The 15,164-nt window shown below is 38.8% G+C and overlaps 1 protein-coding gene and 1 pseudogene across 2 annotated transcripts in view; both read right to left on the reverse strand.

Annotated features, from left to right (window-relative positions):
• LOC126404328 (zinc finger protein 239-like) overlaps positions 1 to 2,657 on the reverse strand; it is a 59,149-nt gene extending 56,492 nt beyond the window's left edge. The window contains exon 1 of one of the 2 annotated variants that reach the window (XM_050067501.1): positions 2,216 to 2,657. In XM_050067501.1, the coding sequence (XP_049923458.1) occupies positions 2,216 to 2,257 (42 nt within the window). In that variant the 5' untranslated portion in view covers positions 2,258 to 2,657. Of the gene's footprint in view, positions 1 to 2,164 lie in introns of both variants that reach the window. The other variant, XM_050067499.1, reaches the window with a different exon arrangement.
• LOC126404356 (gastrula zinc finger protein XlCGF17.1-like) overlaps positions 1 to 15,164 on the reverse strand; it is a 124,222-nt pseudogene that overhangs the window by 93,822 nt on the left and 15,236 nt on the right.

Genomic DNA, 15,164 nt, shown 5'->3' on the forward strand with positions numbered 1-15,164 from the left:
TATCGCACAGTGGGTCCCAATTTTGGTACCGTGACAACACTAATCTGGAGGGGGTTCATCTGCAAAAACTAATGAAAAACTAAACAATGATATTTGGTATTCGGTACTCGGTATTCGGCCAAGCGTTTAATAATATTCAGCTTCGGTCACAAATTTTCATTTCGGTGCATCCCTATCCAAGAACTAGTGTTGCAGAAATGCATGAACATCTCACCTGGCTAAGGGTCAAGGATAGACTATCTGCTAATGTACTAATATACTTTCATAGAATGATTAACACTCAGACTCCTAAATTTCTCTATAATAATATAATTTACACTAATCCATATTACACTCGAGGGGCAAATAGTGGATGGATTACCTTACCTCTACCTAAGTCCGACTCTATGAAGAAGACAGTATTCTATAGGTCACTTGCATTTTGGAACAGTCTTCCAGGTGAGGTTCGTGTAATTAAGAGAAATGCTGGTTTTAAAAGGAGACTAAAAATGTATTTATTCTCAACACCTCAACACTCTTGCTTATCTTGATTGAGTGAGGTTGGGTAAGGTGATACATGACTTGTATTATGTTTTTCTTTATTTTTAAATTTTAATTTTTAGGAAAGTATTTTCTTTGTATTATTTTCTATGTATTTTTTATTTTTTTTTAACTTGAGACTGTAATGCTTGTCTTTGATATTTTATTGTCTGGACCCCAGGAAGACTAGCTGTCGTCTTGGTGTCAGCCAATTGGGATCCTTTTAAATAAACAAATAAACAAATAATTGACAATAGTAATGGTATTGTTTAACAGGTTTCCAGGCATGATAATTGACAATAAAACAGATACATAACGTCATTGGTTAATGGTAGTAGTAGAGATAAATGACAAACGTTGCATTTGAGTGTGTATTTATGGTTAGAATAATAAAGCTGCGGACAGGGACATGTTTGCAGAACTAGGTAAACTTGTGAATGATTGGAAAATAACATACACTTCAGATCAAGTGATAATGGGTGGAGACTTCAACATAGTTGAAATGGAGATTTCAAAACTGCCTATTAAGTTGTCAGATTTCCATAAACAGGTACTGCGTTACTGGAAAATGATATAGACCCATAATTTCACACTACATGGCGCCACCTTGTGGAATAATAGAACCATTACAATTAGTAAGAAAACCTTGTTTAAAAAAGAATGGTATGAGAAAAAGTGTGAACATGGCCATTTTATTCAATGTGATTCATTTGTAGAAAAGTTTCATTTAAAATCCTCAGTCAGAGAGTTCAGTCCAATTTGTAAAGCCATTCCGCTTCCTTTGAAACACATGACACAAAGCACTCTTACATATTCACGTGGTTATTAAGAGTTGCCTGAAATAAAGATTGGAAGTGTATGTTGGTGATAAGAAATGTAATAACAAAGCCATTGGTAATGTTTTGAAATGCAAATTGTTTTCTGATTTTCAAAAGTAAGAATAATCCATAACGGGAACATTTTAATTAATAAATGTTTCCATTATCTTAAATGGCCAATTTCACCAAAAGTAAAAGACGTTCACTTTAGAATTGTAAACAATGTTTATCCAGCTGCTGAAACTTTACCACAAAGATTTCATTTTCAAGTAAATCCTTATGTGTATTTTGTTCAAGAGAACCCGAAACTATTGAGCATTTATTTTATCATGGGTAAATATCATATACACCATTGCAAATGGAAAAACTGTAAACCCTCCATATTTTGCTTTAAAAATGAACTGAAGAATTATTTATCGTCCATTAAGATATGATCTAAAAATAATCAGTCCCTTAAAGACCTGTATGAAGTCATGTTTAAGTCTCTTACATTTTCATTTCATCCTTGCTGCTGTTCATTTTCTTTAAATCTCCAACGAGCCTATTGTTTGTTCTGCGAGCTCTCGCGAGAACACGCGACGCACTGCGCGGGAAAATACCCTGCAACACAGACCGTCTCAAGTGTTTCTTTACTCTGAGTGAGTTAAAGATGAAAACAGGAAACACGGAGACATAAAAACCTTTTTGCTTTGTTACATTTCCTTTCTCCAGATGTGATGTGGAACCAGAGAATGAGCGGATGATCCACGGAGCCTCGAGACTCTTCCTCGTGTCTTTAGTGTGGCTGCTGTCAAGCCCTTTTTATCCATGACGTCATCAACACTCACCTCAACATCGCTGCTATCAGAGGACGAGCCTGCTGCTTGTCTTCTGGGGACCTTGTTGCTCCGGTGCTCCGGGTTCTGCTTGTCCTCCTCCATTCCGCTCCTCTACTGCTCCTCCTGCTCCTCCTCTCTCATGGACTCTGATGTCCTGGGCTGAGTCGAAAGGAGCCTTCCTGTTATAAGCCCCGCCCCTCTTAGTTACTGTTGCTAAGGAAGAAGATTTCCCGCCAGGAAGTAATGAGTTCTTTTCAAGTTGCTTGAATAGAAAAGTTGAATGGGGGATCTATAGAACTTTAGGGACTGTTCTTTATTTATCAGAGGAAGGGGTGACTGGGTGCAACTTTTTTTTTTTTTTTTACCCTCCCTGAAAATATTTTTCCTCGAGCCTCCCTGAGTTACTGGGGGAAAATCCACCAACCTTCCTCCACCATATAATAGATTTTTATAACTTAGCTTTTGATGTCTGAAAGTTAAAAGTTGAAGACAGAAACCTGGAGTTGAAAAAAAAGCCTCAATTTAATTAACAGTTCGTACAAACAGTTTATTCAATATCACTATTTCAAGCTCACATTTATTTATTTAAATGTTTTTACAGAAGCATTTGTCACACGTGATGCGTCCAATTACAGTCGGAAATTTGAAAATCTAACAATGATTTCTGTTTTTACAGTTTCTGGCTGATAAATGGTGTCATTTTGGTGAATACTGTGTTTTGATTTTGTTTTGCTTTCACAAAACTTTGTTTTCTTTACTACACTATCACATTTGTTGGCATCCTGTACCATGTCATTTTTGGGCATACTACACTATGACTTTTTTTTGGCATAATATATTGTGTCTTATTTTTAGCATGCTGTACTTTGACATTTTTGGCTCTTTTTTTGCCATACTACACTATGACATTTATTTTGACATCCTATACTATGACTTTTTTTAGCATGCTGTACTTAAACATTTTTGGCATACTAAGATTTTTTGCCATATACTTTGACTTTTTTCTTACATATTATTTTATGATTTTCATACTACACTATGATGATAAACAAAGCAGAAAGACTCTTAAGCAAATTATGGATGCTCACAATTTAACACAACTTGTTGAAAAACCTACTAGAGTGACAAACACCTCACAAACCAGAATTGACCTCTTATTCACAAATAACAGAGAATAAGTAAAATTCATAACATTCTAACCGGTATCTCAGATCATAACTTTATTTTGTTCTCGAGGAAACTAAGGAAAAATCGCTCTCTGAACATTTCCAAAACAACGTCCCCTCCCAACGATTACATCCCCAAACACATGCAACAGCACTTTGGGGATGAAATAAAAAGGACAGATTGGCAAGTGATCCTCTCCTCTAAAAATACAGAGGAAAACTGCAGGTTGTTTTTAGATAAGATCTCTGAGATAAAATCTGCTTTCTGCAGAAGGGGGCGAAAGAGAGCAAAAAACACAAATCACCTTCCTTGGTTAGACTCAAATTGTAGAGCAATGATGAAGAAAAGAGACTCACTCCTCAAGCAGAGTCTCAAGTCTGGGCTGCTTGTTGACAGACAGAAATTTACCCATGCACGTAACAAGGTAACACAGCTACTAAGAAGGACCAAAGCTATTTTTTTTATGAATGCTATTGAAGGGGCCAAAGGGAATGGCAGGAAAGCCTGGCAATTATTAAATAAGTTACTAGTTAAAGAAAACAAAGAGGCCAGCACTACTCTAGCTCTGAAAATTGGCAATATCCTGGTCAATGACTCTGCAGTATTGGCCCAAACTTTTAACCAATATTTCCTAGACAGTGTAAAAGACATAACAAAGCTCTTTGCCCCCTCCAATGTTCTTCCCAGACCAATCATAAATGACCATCCTGTTTTTAAATTACAGCAAATCACTGAACTTGAGGTGAAGAAGATTATTTCTGCTCTGAAATGTTCCAAGGCCAAGGATATATCTGACTTGGACACCGACTTCATCAAAACATACTCTGATGCACTGATAAAACTGATAACTATCTTAGTAAATCAGTCAATCACCTCAAGGGAAGTACCACCATCCTGGAAGATAGCCACGGTAACGCCCGTTTTTAAATCAGGGGACAAAACATCAGTTGCCAACTATCGTCCAATCAGTATTCTCCCGGTGTTATCCAAAGTGCTTGAAAAATGGGTATCGAAATTACTAATTGAACATCTAGATAAGGGATTTAACCCACTCCACCCTATGCAATTTGGATTTCGTCCCCACCACTCCACTGAGTCAGCTAACTGTGTGTTTTTAGAAAAGGTAAAATGTATGTTGGATAAAACATCGCATGTGGGTGCTGTGTTCCTAGACCTCAGAAAGGCATTTGACACAGTAGACCACCAAGTCCTCCTGAGAAAACTAACATACTTTAACTTTTCAGCTAAAACAATGGAATGGTTTGAGTCATATCTGTCAAACAGGGAACAGTGTGTCATGGTAAATGGTGTAAAATCCCCCTTTCTTAAAAACACAGTTGGTGTCCCACAAGGATCGATCCTTGGACCTTTGCTATTTTCACTGTACATTAATGACTTGCCTAATGTATGTACTGATTTTAATGCACAAATGTACGCAGACGACGTGGTCATTTTTACTTATGGAAATGATGCAAAAGACATCTCTCTAAGGCTCATGGATGCGCTGCACAACATACAACATTGGCTGAAAAACACCTGCCTGCTTTTAAACACAAAAAAAACAGTGTGTATGATGTTCAGCAAACGCCCTACTGACATCAAAAGGTCCAATGTGTTTCTTGACGGGGAGGAATTAGAGCTGGTCTCCCACTTCACATACCTCGGAGTCGTCTTGGACTCAAACCTGACTTTCAAGAAACACATTAAAAAAGTCAGAAACACAGTAAACTTTAATCTATTAAATTTTAGACAAATTCGGCCCTTCTTAACAGATGATGCAGCTAAAACCTATCTTTTCAGCCTGATTCTCTCTCATATTGACTACTGCTTCACAAACTGGGCGTTTGCAAGCACCTCAACTTTAAAACCCATAGAGCAGATGTATAACAGAGCAGTAAAGATATTTGACCGGAAACCAAACTCCCATCATCACTGTAAGGTCCTGGAAAAGCACAAATTTCTAGACTTTGAAAATTTAAAAGTATTCAAAAATGCCTGTTTCATATACAAATGTTTACACGGACCAGCACCAGCTCCTGTCAAAGAGTTCATCCATAAAAAAAGACTCACAGGACATGGTACTAGGTCAGGCACAAGAGGTGACTGTGAAATTACACACAGAAGAACCACCTTTGGTCAGAATGTTCTATCCATAAAAGGTGGGCAAAGCTGGAATAACCTCCCAGTCATTATCAGAGAGAGCACCACTCTTAGCACTTTCAAGGGGAAGCTGAAAGCATGGTTACTAGAAAATCAAACATGCGACCACCTGTAACCTGTAATGCAATGCAATTGTTGGGTCATCATCAGAGTTTCTTTCTTTTTCCGTTACATGTATACAAAAATTACACAATACTTTTGTGTATGATTTTTTCTCATCAGTAGTGTTTACATAATACATTTATGTATCACATTCAGTGCAATAATTACACGCTTCTGCATGTGCAACTGAGTGTACTGGGCCTCGTGCAATACAAACTGGCACTTTAAACTGATGTGCACTTTAGGGCTTTGTGCAATTTCATCTGGCACCTTAGGGCATTGTGCAATTTCATCTGGTACTCATGCACTTTAGCACTTGACACTTTACCCAGCACCTATGCACTTTACTCTTCAAAACTAAACTCTTATGGTCTCCCTACCTGTGGGCTAGCTCTCCACCCACAGTCAATCTGTATTGCAATTTATCTGTCTGTCTGTATATTATGGTTTGTGTTTTTCAATGTGTTTTCCACTGTTAGTGCTTGTTTTATTGCAACTGCTCCTTTTTTCTTACTGTGAAATGTTGTACTGTCTTAATTTGTTTTTATGTTAATGGGACTACGGATGGAAATTAGCGTCAAGCTACAATCCGGTATCTTTACATGTTTTAACATGTTCATCAATGTGCACTGTCCCATTCAAATAAATAAACAAATAAAAATAAATGACATTTTTTTATGTACTATACTCTCAAGGCAATTGAATCAAACACAACTGGACTTAGTTTTGTCTTAGAAGACGTTTCACCTCTTATCCAAGAGGCTTCATCAGTTCATGCTTGTCTGACTCGGCTGGAACTAACAAACAGGTCTTCACAAGACCAATGATGTCACTGGTTCGTTAGTGCTCCAATGGTGTGTAAACGACGGTCGTTGAAACTCCTGCTGCAGCGGTGGTCGTTGGACTCGTTAGAGTCACAGGAGGCCATTTGTGAACGACCATTGTTTTTAGAGGTTAAGCTGTTAAGTCTCCTGGGCAAGGATGAAAGGACATCATTATAGGTGGGGGATAGGTGGTGTTGCAGACATCCTCCTCTGTTGAGAGATGGTTTTTCCAATTTCACATAGATGGCTTCTTTTACACCTCTTTCAAACCATCTGTCTTCCCTGTCCAAAATGTGCACGTTGCTGTCTTCAAAGGAGTGTGCTTTCTCCTTGAGGTGTAAATAGACAGCTGAGTCTTGCCCTGACGAGTTAGCCCTTCTGTGTTGGGCCATGTGTTTGTTTCGTGGTTGTTTTGTTTCACCAATGTACAAGTCTTGACATTCCTCACTGCATTGGACAGCGTACACCAGGTTGCTCTTCTGGGTGTGTGGTGTACGGTCTTTTGGATGTACCAGTCTTTGTCTGAGTGTGTTACTGGGTTTGAAATACACAGGGATGTGGTGTTTGTTGAAGATCCTCCTGAGTTTTTCAGATACCCCAGACAAAAAAACCCTGGTTAAATACCTGTTTTGTTTCCACACTAGTTCCAGCCTAGTCAGACAAGCATGAACTGATGAAGCCTCTTGGATAAGAGGTGAAACGTCTTCTAAGACAAAACTAAGTCCAGTTGCGTTTGTTTCAATTGCCTTGAGATAACTATGACCTGGATAAATCAGAATATCCACAGGTATGTACTATACTATGTCATTTTTTTCTTAGCATGATGCACTTTGACATTTTTCTGGCACACGATACAATGACATTTTTCCCGCCATACTACACTGTGTGTTCTCACACAAACATTCTTATACTAACTGATTAACATGCTCATATACTGCACATTTAATAATGACCTCATGTACTCAGTCACTCACCTATAATCCTTTCTATTAGGGATATACCATAATATTGGCACATCATCAGTATTGACCGATATCTTTAAAATGAACTATCAGAATCAGCCAACATGCTTTTTCTTATTCTGCACAATGAATGAATATTACATTAAAGTATTGTATTTAGTGTCTCCACCTGCTGATGGGCCATCATGATAAGAGTATAAATGCTTAATATAATGTTTATTCCACTACAGAAGAGACCTGATGATCCCCTAAAATAAGTGGGGAAAAAGTGGATATATCAATATTGGTATTGGCCAAATAAGCTGTTTTATATTGGCATGTTGGATATTGGCAAAAAATCCAATATGGTGTATCCCTACTTTTTATTTTATCGACAATAAATTATTAATTTTATCATCATATGGTCTGATGTAATCTTTTTTTTTTTTTACTTTGCTTCTTTTTATCGTATCCACACATAATCATCTCTTCCACATTATATTTGTTGAAGTTGTCAGATAACCAGATAAAACCTTAACCTCTGTTTCTGTCTGAGCCAACGAGACAAACTTTCATGTGTTTGCTGCCGTGTCAGCCACGGTCCAGAGAGACGACAATGATCTGTCACCCACCCCCAAAAAAGCCTCTCAGAATCTGGACAGTTCACACAAGCCACCTAAACTGATGTGACAAAAACACATCTGCTGAAAAAAGCGAGGTGTTTGCACTCCTGAATTCAGCACCAAAAAGTGTCGGTGAAACTGTGGAGCTGATCCTGAGGAGTGTCTGAGCTTTAGTAGTGAGACTGTGACAGGAGCAACGACCAACACCAGGAACTTTAATCCCACTGCAGAGTCTACAAACTATTTTTATTAAAGGCTGAACTCATCTGATGATATGGACATTACAATCCTCCACACAGAAACAAACAGGCTTCAACTCAACTTCTGTCTCTGTACCTCCAACAAGAGTCAAAAAGAAGAAGAGCTCCGCCCTGCTGAGCCTCCGTCTTTATACAGGTGGAGCTCAGGAAGAAAAACTCAGCTGTCTTCTACATGTGGACAAACAGGACACATGCAAGACACTGGATAAGACATCAAATATATTACACATGATAACATACATCATATTAATCTGCTATTTAAGTTGTTGATGATGCTCAGAGCTCAGAAGACTTTGGTGTCCTGATGTCATCAACAGGAGCAAACAGTCTGAGCTGGAAACCTGAACATTGTGGAGGGGTTTTCATGTCCCTGTCATACTGGGAGCTGTGGTGTCCCAGCCGTTGCTCCTGGTCGGGTCTTGAGAGGCAAAGTGGTCCAAGGGGAGGGGCCAGACTAACAGTGAGTCAACAGACCCTGATGGATCAGACCTGGAGCACCTCGCCATGACAACAGAAACAGAGCCCCCTTCTGGAGGCAGGCTAGAGAGGGAAGCTGCACACGGGACCAAAAATCAGTCAAGTCACTAAACATTTCATTCAGCATGTTGAGTCAGCGTCTGAGACTGCAGAGCCTGTCTGTGATAGAGGTCTCAGGCTGATGCAAATACTTTGATCACAGCCATGGTAAGAGGCATCAATATCAGTTTTCAAATGCTTATTTGGTCAATCAGCCTATATATATCTACATGGACTTGACTCATGGGGCTCGGTGGGGCACAGTCCCAAAGATCAACATGGAGTCACCATCCTGTGGGCTCACCAGTCGCAGAGGGACGGCGACCACCGACACCATGGCCTCCCTCCCACTGATGGCTAGCAGAGTTCCCCGCTCCTCCAGGGTGGCAGAACAATATCCTGCATCCCACAAAGTGACCTTGGCTCAGTGCCGGGTGGCTCATCGTCCCACTGCGGGGTCTGATCAGCGACCTTCATCCCGGCAACTGACCTCTGCTTTCCGTTGCAGGATCCTGAAGGAGGCCGTACTCAGATGATCTGGAAGCCTTCCTTGCCCTGCACCAATGGGGAGTCCTTCTGGGTCTCCTGTTGCTCCTCCACCACCGTGCTCACCGGCTCAGATGCACCATCCCAGCCGACGGCATCAGCACACAGCACGGAGGCTGAATGTGCACTCTCCATCTCTGAGAACCCACTACCGTCAGGTCCTCGTCCCCTCTTTTCTCCAACTACACTAATTGTCGGTGATTCCATAATCAGAAACGTCCGTTTCTTTAACGCTGCCACTCATTGCTTTCCTGGAGACACCGTCCCTATCATTTTGGATAAACTCCCGGGGCTCTCTTTCAATTAATGAAAGGACCCACTAGATTTGGCAATACACGCAGTTCAGTCCTTGATCTCATTTTTACAAATCAACCATCTAAATATACATTGTCTGGAGTAATTCATAAAGCGATATCAGACCACTCACTAATCTATGCTATAAGAAAAACTGTAAAACTCCAGAGAACCCATACTTCTCAATCTTTCTCAAAAACACCAAATTCAAAACTACCTCTGTTTAATGCTGAAATTAGTAATATTGATTGGAGCAATGAATTATCCTTTGAAAACCCAGAACAAATCCTGTCTCAGTTCTATGACACAGTGGAGTCAGTACATAAAAAATTCACTACTGCATACAAGATACAATCTCGACAGAGTAAATTACCATGGGTAAATTCTGAAATTCTGCAATTACTCAAACAGAAGGCACATTCTCTTAAAAGGTATAGATCATCAAAAACGTTGGTGAATAAAACACAATTTATTGAGATCAGAAATAAATGTTTGACTGAACTGCGTAACACTAAGATTGCTTATTTTCAAAAGCAAATTACTCAAGCTGCATCTAACCCTAAAACATTATGGCAGACACTTAAAGTCATTTCTGGGGAAAATGAAAAAAAAAAAGAATGTCAATATTCAGATTTCTCTACATGGAACTCTTATCACTGAATCTGAAAAGATTGCAAGCGCTTTCAATAATTATTTTGGCTCATCTGTTAGAGAATTAGCATCAAAATTTGATACCTCTTTTTGTCCCCTGTCGTTTTTTTCTCCTGTTTCTCATCACTTTCCCTTCTATGAGATTACACAAACAGAGCTGTCTGAGACATTTAATTCTTTGAAAAATTCTCATGCCCGTGATATTTATGGTTTGAATATGCATTTTTTAAAGATTCATGCTGACAGTTTCATGCCCCTTTTACATCATCTGATGAATCTCTGTATCAGGCTTTCTGTTTTTCCTGCTGGCTTGAAAATCACCCCCATTTTCAAATCTGAAGATTCGACCTTAGTTTCAAACTACAGACCTATATCAATTCTCCCAGTATTATCTTAATTATTGGAAAAAATTCTCTACAATCAATTAAGCAACCATCTTGAAAGTAATAACCTCCTTAGTGACTCCCAACATGGTTTCCGTTCCTCCCAATCGACCAGGTCCGCATTATTACTTTTCACCAAACAAATACGTGCTTCTCTCAACAAACTTAGTTAATTTCAAGTTTCTTCTTCTGTGGTAATGATGCTCTCATCATACTTATCAAACAGGTCTCAGGTGGTCAGAATCGGTCATATAACATCTTCCCCTTTAATATGTGATATGGGTGTTCCACAGGGTAGCATCTTGGGTCCCTTACTCTATTGTACATCAATGATCTTCCTGATGTGTGCAGATACTCCAATTGTTTGCTATATGCCGATGACACTGTCATTTTTCTCTCTGACACAGAGCCTAATATTGTAAACTTTAAACTCTGCTCTGATCTTGGTATCCTACATGACTGGTTGAATGCTAACCACTTAACTATCAATGTCAAGAAAACGGAATGTATGTACTTCCACTCGCCCAAGAGATCAATATTCATCTTAGACCCAATCCACTTTGCTAATCAAAACCTATCCATCACAGAAACCTATAAATATCTTGGAGTATCTCTCGATTCAATCTCACTTACCGTAATCATGTTCATTATTTAACAAAGAAACTCAACCAGAAACTGAACGTATATACCAAGATCAGACCATACCTTACCAACGTTATCTCTAACACGTATCTACATGCAGTCATTCTCTCAACAATATCCTACTGTCTCCCAATCTGGTCCCTCACCACAAAATAAATTACTGAACCAATAGCCAGACTGTACAATAGACTTTATAAGATCCATGGCAAATTTCCCCTCTGGACTCACCAATGTACTGCACTTTGAAATTTGAATGCCTTGACCTTTCAGAACTACACAAATAATCAGGCTATTAAATTTTATCATTGGATACAAAACAATAACACGTCTCCAGCACTTGCTGATCTAGTTCCAAGACACAACACAGGACAGGAATGCATCACTAGATCAGTCTCCCAAGCACATATCCCAGCACCAGCCTATAAAAATAGCTATGGTCAGAGATCATTTTTTCATGCATTTACCAAACTCTTGAATGAGATCCCATATCATATTAGAACAATAACCTCTGTTGTACATTTTAAACAGGCATACAAACACTACCTGATGGAAGGATAGACCTGCAACCACTGACTTAACCCATAATTTGTGCGTACTTCATTCAAGTCCATGCCTCTCTATATCTTCATGTTACTGTTTGCTTTTATGTTTTTGTTAGATGTCACTGTTTTTGTGATATGTTTCTTTTCTTTTATTTTTTGATTAATATTTTGGTCAGACAATTACAAAGAAACAACTGTTACATTATTATAGTTACATGAATAACCATACAGTGTGTCCTTGTTCAGTATCTGCCCAGTCTTTTTTTTTTCTTAACAAACAAACAAAAATAAAAAGGAGTCTGCAGTCCAGCAACAACATATAAATCAAGCCAGACAGCCAACACAAAACATAAATCCACAAAACAAAAAACAAAACAAAAGCAAAACACCTTAGGAAGTCTACATACATACACTTACATACAGTATACACATCATGTACCTGAACCAAATAATAAAAATTATGCTGAGGTAGGCAGTGTCATCCTTTCATATCCAGCAGCTGAGCTAGGAATGGGCCCCATACTTCATTAAATAGATCTTCCTTCCCAGCCACCCTATAGGTGAACCGCTCATAGCTTGCCATTGAGCTTAGTACCTCTATCCATTGCTTAAAAGTGGACAAGGTGGGAGATTTCCAGTGGAGTAAAGTTATCCTACATATCCTTATCATAGCTAAACGACACCATGATTTTAGGCGTTTTGACATTTGAACATTATCTGGTAGTAATCCCATAAGACACAATGTGGGGTTTTTGATCAACAGTATACCAAACATCTTATTCAAGAACAAAATTATTTCATTCCACATGTCATTAGTTTTGTCACAATCGTATAACATATGCTTGTGATATGTTTCTGTCTTTATGTGCTGCAGAACCGGAACCTGCTGTAAACCAGTTTTAACTGAGTCAGGCCTGATCAATTGTGACTGATCTATATTATGTTACTTTTAATCTTTTCCTGTAAAAATAAAAATGAATGAATGAAAGATACGCTTCAGGGTTGGGTGCAATGTGAGCCGCAACATTGCCCCGGACAGTTGCATGATTGATTTTGAAAAGTTTGTGGTCAGTGTACGGAAATTGCTCAACTTCAGCAAACACTGAAATGAAGAGACTTGGAGAACCACGGAGAAAAGTTACAGCCAGCGGGATTACTTTAATTGCAAAGTACAACTCAACAATACAGGTCGTAGAAAACAGCAGACACAGCAGAAACAGCCCTGCTCATGCAACTTCCAAAAACCTTTATACTATCTGAGTGAGTGAGCGTCTGTTCTTTTGTGTGCATGTGTGTATGTGTGTGTGCGTCCATGTGCGTACGTGTCTGGGTCTGGGACCTAACCGTTCTGCCAAGTTTGATTTCCTGGTAATGATCGTATAAGAATTACTCAACATTACAAAAACAACTCCTAAAAGGAGTCCTTCCTAGTAACTCCAAAGTACAACAACTCAACAGTATTCAAAAACAACTTCTTATAAGGAGTCCTTCCTATTGCGAAATCTGACATCTGGTCAACTGTTTAAGACCTTTTGCAACGGACATTATTTTCACATCTGATATAGAACAATACATTATCTGCCTCTACATAGACCCTCCTCTTTATTATTTTATCATAAATTATTCGCAGAGATAATGTATGGTAAATGAACGCCTATGTTTGTATAAGTATGAGTAGGATATATGGCAATGTGGATACAACCAGTATTCCTTACTAACATGAATATATGGTCTTGTGTGAAACTCTTAAACTTGAATATGATAAGGTGATATATGAAGTTGGCATGAGTATATGATATTACTTGAAACACTGAAACATATTTTTAGCATCTCTCAACACTTCAACTGATAAAGGCGAAAAACTAGAGTTGTACCGATACCGATACCAGTATCGGAAATGCCTCCGATATTGCCTAAAATGCAGTATCGGGTGTCGGCGAGTACAGCCTATGACCAATCCGATACCACGTAATGCCTTGTGTCATTTCACATACGCACGCTTCAGGCAAATACAATGGAAACGGAGCGGAGTTTAAAAAGCATTCTACTGTTGCCTTTAAAATCATAATAATAAAAAAAAGTTTTATGGCATTCATTCTACTATTGTGTATTTATTTCTTAATGTTTTACATAGAGGTTTAGGAGTTGAGACATTACGCACTGGGATCAGATCGGTACTCGGTATCGGCAAATACCTAAGGTTCAGGGATCAGAATCGGTATCGGGAAGGAAAAAGTGGTCTCGGTACATCTCTACGAAAAACCTGGCGGCTGTTGAATCCAGGAAAAGTCCCCCATCGGCCCCCTCCCGTTAGGCGGCCTAACAGATGAATTTTCAACAGATGGATCAAATACACCAGATAAAACACTACTTATTAGATTATAATGGAATCACAGAAATCATTTTGGATAATATGCATAACTTGCTAAGTCCAAATCAGAGTACATTTCCCTCTTGTAAAATCAAAACACAAAAATGAATACAGAAAATGGTGTCAGAGCGGTGGAGTATATTGTTCACAGTCTCTTGTTTATGTGATATCTTGTATGTGGTTGTGGTGTATATATTCCCCGTCCTCTCTTCCAGGAGAGAGTATCAGCCATTGTTCATCTCTCTCTCTCACACCATTTTTTCAGGATAGGCATGATGCAACATGTCAATAAGGAAAACAGAATTAGTACTATCAGTACAATTATCCCTGTTTTAGCCAAAACGGCTCCCCATTTTCCAGAAATTTCCTCTAACCCATCCCACTTGATTATTCCACTCTTACCAGCATTTTCAGTCATTTCAGATTTTAAGGCTTCAAGCTTACTCATAAGCTAACCCTAACCCTAACCCTAACCCAACAGAAAATGTTCCATCACGCCAAGTGTTATTCGAAATAAACGTACAACAGAGCGTCCCGAACATTTTACATACTCCCCCTATTTCTGCTAAAATCCAATTTAAAGCTTGCCTATTCTACCACGCCATGGCACTGGTTCTATGCAGTTGCTGACCTAATTGCTAAAGAACCGCAAATGTGTAGTTGACATATCTCTGTTGGTTGTAGAAGGTTGGTTGTGATCGTACAAGAATTACTCAACATTACAAAAACAATTCCTTAAAATGAGTCCTTCCCAGTGACTCCAAAGTACAACAACTCGACAGTATTCAAAAACAACTTCCTATAAGGAGTCCTTCCTATTGGGAAATCTGACATCTGGTCAACTGTTTCTAAGACCTTTTGCAACTGACATTATTTTCATATTTGATATAGAACAATACATTATCTGCCTCTACATCAGCTCTCACACATGGGAGTCCTACAGGGAGGAATCTGGTGGTGCAACATAGGGTTACAGTTGAAATAAAA

This window comes from Epinephelus moara, chromosome 17, assembly GCF_006386435.1.
Source record: "Epinephelus moara isolate mb chromosome 17, YSFRI_EMoa_1.0, whole genome shotgun sequence".
In the NCBI taxonomy this organism is placed as follows: domain Eukaryota; kingdom Metazoa; phylum Chordata; class Actinopteri; order Perciformes; family Serranidae; genus Epinephelus; species Epinephelus moara.